General features: G+C 42.7%; 1 protein-coding gene across 1 annotated transcript; it reads left to right on the top strand.

Moving 5' to 3' along the window:
- The first annotated feature begins 1137 nt into the window (after positions 1–1137).
- Positions 1138–2685, top strand: LOC6558878 (insulinoma-associated protein 1). Its single transcript, XM_032743361.1, has 2 exons — positions 1138–1482; positions 1531–2685. Exons 1-2 carry the CDS (start codon positions 1138–1140, stop codon positions 2683–2685), a joined length of 1500 nt encoding a protein of 499 aa, XP_032599252.1.
- The last annotated feature ends 1744 nt before the right edge of the window (positions 2686–4429 follow it).

Below are 4429 nucleotides of genomic sequence, written 5' to 3'. Positions count from 1 at the left end.
CATTCCAAATTTCATTACTTATTTAATATTTTCATTATCTAAAAGTGTCTGGTACAGCTGCTTAAGAGCATGCACACGAAGGGAACATTATGTGGGTTCTACTTCAGGTCTTCATGGCCCATTGAGTTGCTGTTTTGTGTGCACATTTCGCATTTACCTTTTGGTTACACGGACAATTAACGGCATCATGGCTATCAGCTGTTTGCCAGGATCTACAAAGCAGGAGCCTAACAAGAAACTCAGGCAACCAGTCTGAGGTCTTTATATTCTGGCAACATTTCCATGAATCAGAGAATTTGCAAGCCCAAAGACCCAAACATGTGTTCCAGTTCCTGTCGCGTGTTCTTTTCTTTCTAATTTGGGTGCGTGGCAATGGCAACCTGAGGCACAGCTGCAACAACGAATTGCTGCACAATGATTTCTCCAAGTGCAGGCAGTCATGGTGCAAAGGACTTTCACTGACGGCGATCCTGCTGTCTGCTGCTCCCCCTTTGCCAGGCTCCGCTTGTGTTTATGTGTGTGTGTGTGTGTGTGTATGGAAAAAGGGTGACTAATGTGTGTGATTGCTAACAAAAGATTCCGGCTTTGGCGGCGACGCGTCGCTGCCAACGTCAACGTCAGCAGCGACTGTTGCAGCAATAGCGAGGGCTAAAAGGACAACGACTCGAATTGGGGGATGAAATTTCCAAGAGCGACGCCGTCACAACAACAACAACAAGAATAACAACAACAACAGCATATATACACACACAAAACAACAATGATTTTAATTTCGCTTTCCTTTGGCACACATAAATAGAGGCGGCAGGATATGCTGTTAGTCATTCGCAGCAAATACGTCGAGCCGACAGGAAGCAGCCCAACAAGGAGCGCTCAACGTTGCCAACGTTTCAAATTTGTTGTTAAGTTTTTCGCTTAGTTCTTCAAACTCTTTGTTCCTCCCGTTCACCATTCACCGTTCACCGTTCATCGTTCACCGTTCACCGTTCAACACCCAATCAAAGTTCATATTCATTCATCGTTCGCCGTTTTTTGTTTTCTCCCGTTTCCGTTTTAATTCCGTTTCCGATATACAAGTTCTTAAAGCGCGTTCAAGTTTTAGTTGATCATCATTTCGTTGATACGCGAACTAGTGCAATGGCCAGCGTTGCCAGCCCACCACAGTCGACAGCATCCAACCACAGCCACCACCCACATCCACACACCCACAGCATTCAGCTGCTGCACAATGCAACGGCTGGCGGGTTGCCCCATGGCTTGGGGCTGCTGACCACAGTTGCTTCGCTGCCGCCAAAGTATCGCAGCCGCTATCTGAACATAAAAACCAAGTGTGAAATTCCATTGGATCTGTCCGTGAAACCGCCATCGCCAGTGCCACTCAGCGATGTGCCAATTGCGACCGCATTTGCTGAGGTTCTCAGCGAGCCAGCACCATCAGCAGCAGTACCAGCAGCAGTACCAGCCATAGCAGCAGCGGCAGTTGTGGAATTGCCACAGGAGGTGGCACAGGAGGTGGTTGTCATTACCGAGAAACCCATAACACCACCACAGAGTCCAATTGCAGTTTCTGCTTCCATTGATATTCCACTCAAGCGTAAAGCAAGCGAACAAAGCGTTGCACAGCCAGCTGCCAAATTGGTCAAATCAGACGTGAGTTGTACCACCTCCACCTCAACCTCCACCTCCATCGACACCCTACCACCCGTTGATGCTACACCCGCCAAACCCATTAAAGTTGTCGAGACGGCACCGCGCACGACCAAAGCCACCACATCGAGTGCCAAATCGACACGGAATAAAGCGACGCGCAAATTAAAGTTTGACGAGGAGACGAGCTCCCCAGTTTCGGGCACCATTATTCGACCACTGGAGGACATCACCGATGGCAATATGCAGTATAGCAATGGTGACATAGATCCCAAGTACAACATTGTCGAAATAACCGAGGAGACGAAAGCGGAATTGGCGGCCATTAAGAACGTAATTGGTGACTATGTCTGTCGCCTGTGCCGCATCAAGTTTGACGATGCCTTCGGTTTGGCCCGGCATCGCTGTGCTTGCATTGTCTTGCTTGAGTATCGTTGCCCCGAGTGTGGCAAGCAGTTCAATTGCCCCGCAAATTTGGCCTCCCATCGCCGCTGGCACAAGCCCAAGAAGGAGGCCGCTGCGAAAAAGGAGAATCGCAATACCAGCCATCAACAGGAGCAGCCAACCAGCTCTAAGAAATCGGCCGATGACTTGGCTTTCGAGTGCAACGAATGTGGCAAGAAATTCAAACGGGCTGCTTATCTCCGCAAGCATCAGCAGACGCATGCGAAGAAGGCGCAAGCAACCATCGAGCCGGAGTCAGAGCAGGAGCAGCCAGTGGCCACAACAACGATAACTGGCAGCTTCCAGACAGCTGTCTACAATTCAAATAGCTCCAGCTCGGGCAGCAGTTCGCATTCCTATGCCGGCACCCATGAGGATGAGGGCGTCTATGTGGCGGGCGCGGCGAGCAGCAGTCACTACGATTACGAGGCGGACTACTTGTCCGACTGCAGCTCATCCACCTCCTCTGCGGGCTATGGTCGCCTGCAAATTGTCGAGCACGGCCTGACCGAGGAGGAGAGCATTGCGGCAGCAGCTTTGACGAATTTACGGAACTGTGCCTCCGTCATTCAACATACGACGATGGCGCATTAATTGTGTACGATGTGTGTGGGATTTAGGTAACTTGGCGAACTTGTATCATTTCTTGTTTATAGTCGCGTATTGTTAAGTTTAGTATATAATTTACATCTCTCTCTCTCTCTCTCTTGCTTTGAGGAGAACTGCAGCTGAAACAGACCAAAGAAAATTAGTTTTTATCATAATTCGACTTTGATTGAATTTTAGTTGTACACATTTAGTTACTAGTTCATTTCTCAAGTTTCTAGTCATTTAGTTCTTATATAAATGAGTTCAATTCTAGTCAACTCTGTACTTCAATCAACATTCCATTGTTGTATTAGCAGTTAGCAGTATTTACTAATTGGCAACCAAAGACGGCAATCAGTCTAGTCAACTAGTTTAGTATTTATTTGTATTCAGTCAATCAACCAAATATTTAGCACTAGTCAGCTTCAATACGATCTCAGTGAAATATTGCTAAAGTCAAAAGGGCTTTCGTACCAGGCCAGGCATTTTTCGTATAGTCAGTAAAATTCTAGTCATTTAGCTAGGGTCAGTTTAAGTTTAAATGTTAAAAAATGGCAATAAACTATACCAAAGCATCAAGATATACCAAATATTAAGTTAAGAAATTCAAATTAACTCCTATATATTTAACATAAAATCACCATAGATCCATAAACTTTCTTATATATTTGTCATTTAACATTTTCGCGTCATAATCTCATTCTCATCTTGAACTGTCCTTCCATCATCATCAATTATCCACCTCAATTACGTTTCTCATTAGATGCATATTTTCCAATTCGTTTACCATCAATTTACATTTATATGAAACATTCTAGTCATTAATTTATGCATTCATCTAGTCATAACTAAGAAGCTAGTCAACTTTATCTTGAATCTCATTTGATAAATTTCATTTAAGTTTTATAAACATTTTTCGTTTAGCTTTTAGGCAAACAATTATTTCAAATTTCGAATTATCATTTTTCAAATTTCAAATACCGAAAATCGAAATTCAGGCGAAATTGTGCAGTACTAGTTTTAAGTTCATTCAAACCAAAACAAAAACAAAAACCAAAAAAACGTAAACTAAGCAATGAAATCCAGTTCCCGCGCTGGTTCCAAAAGTCGAGTGTGAACTCTAGTCATTTCGTAGAATCCTAAGTTTTGAGGCGTTAGCTCAGTATCAGTATCAGTTTAATTTAGTTTAGTTAGTTTAGTTTAGCCAGTTAGTTAGGTTAAAACAAAAAAACGGACATTCAACCAGCGTTTCACTACCAGTAAAAGTATTTGAAGAGTACAACTTAACTTCTAGACACCAAATATGTATATAAGCAGTCTTGGCCAGAGGCAACAACAGAACCGGCGGTTGTGTACTTAAAAGTCAACTCTTAGCTAATAAGCAATTATCCGAGCAATATCACAGCGCTATTGTTCCTTAGTCTGTAGAATGTAGAATGCAATGCAATTGGTTGTAACCGCAGAGTACAACGAAAATGGGAAAACTTCGCTCAATCTATAGATTTAACTATATGTATCATATATATATCTATATATACATATATTTATTTATATTTACACATAATATATCACTGATAAGCATATCTAACTATTAAGTGAGATTTTGTGATACTAACATGTTAAGCCTAAAGTTTACAACGTTTTGTGCTCGATGTTTTTTGTCTGCGCAGAGTGCATTTACAATAAAAATCGAATTAGATTACATACAAAATGAATATAAACAAATTTATATTTTTATACGTAATATTTG

This window comes from Drosophila grimshawi, unplaced genomic scaffold (genome assembly GCF_018153295.1).
Source record: "Drosophila grimshawi isolate 15287-2541.00 unplaced genomic scaffold, ASM1815329v1 contig_44, whole genome shotgun sequence".
Lineage (NCBI taxonomy): Eukaryota > Metazoa > Arthropoda > Insecta > Diptera > Drosophilidae > Drosophila > Drosophila grimshawi.
This window is presented reverse-complemented; position numbering and strand designations above follow the sequence as displayed.

Excerpts from the sequence above, each read along its gene's own strand:
- LOC6558878 (XM_032743361.1), top strand. The coding sequence starts at position 1,138 with ATGGCCAGCGTTGCCAGCCCACCACAGTCGACAGCATCCAACCACAGC. Across the intron at positions 1,483-1,530 it reads CCATAGCAGCAGCGGCAGTT|AAACCCATAACACCACCACA; the intron begins GTGGAATTGCCA and ends GTCATTACCGAG.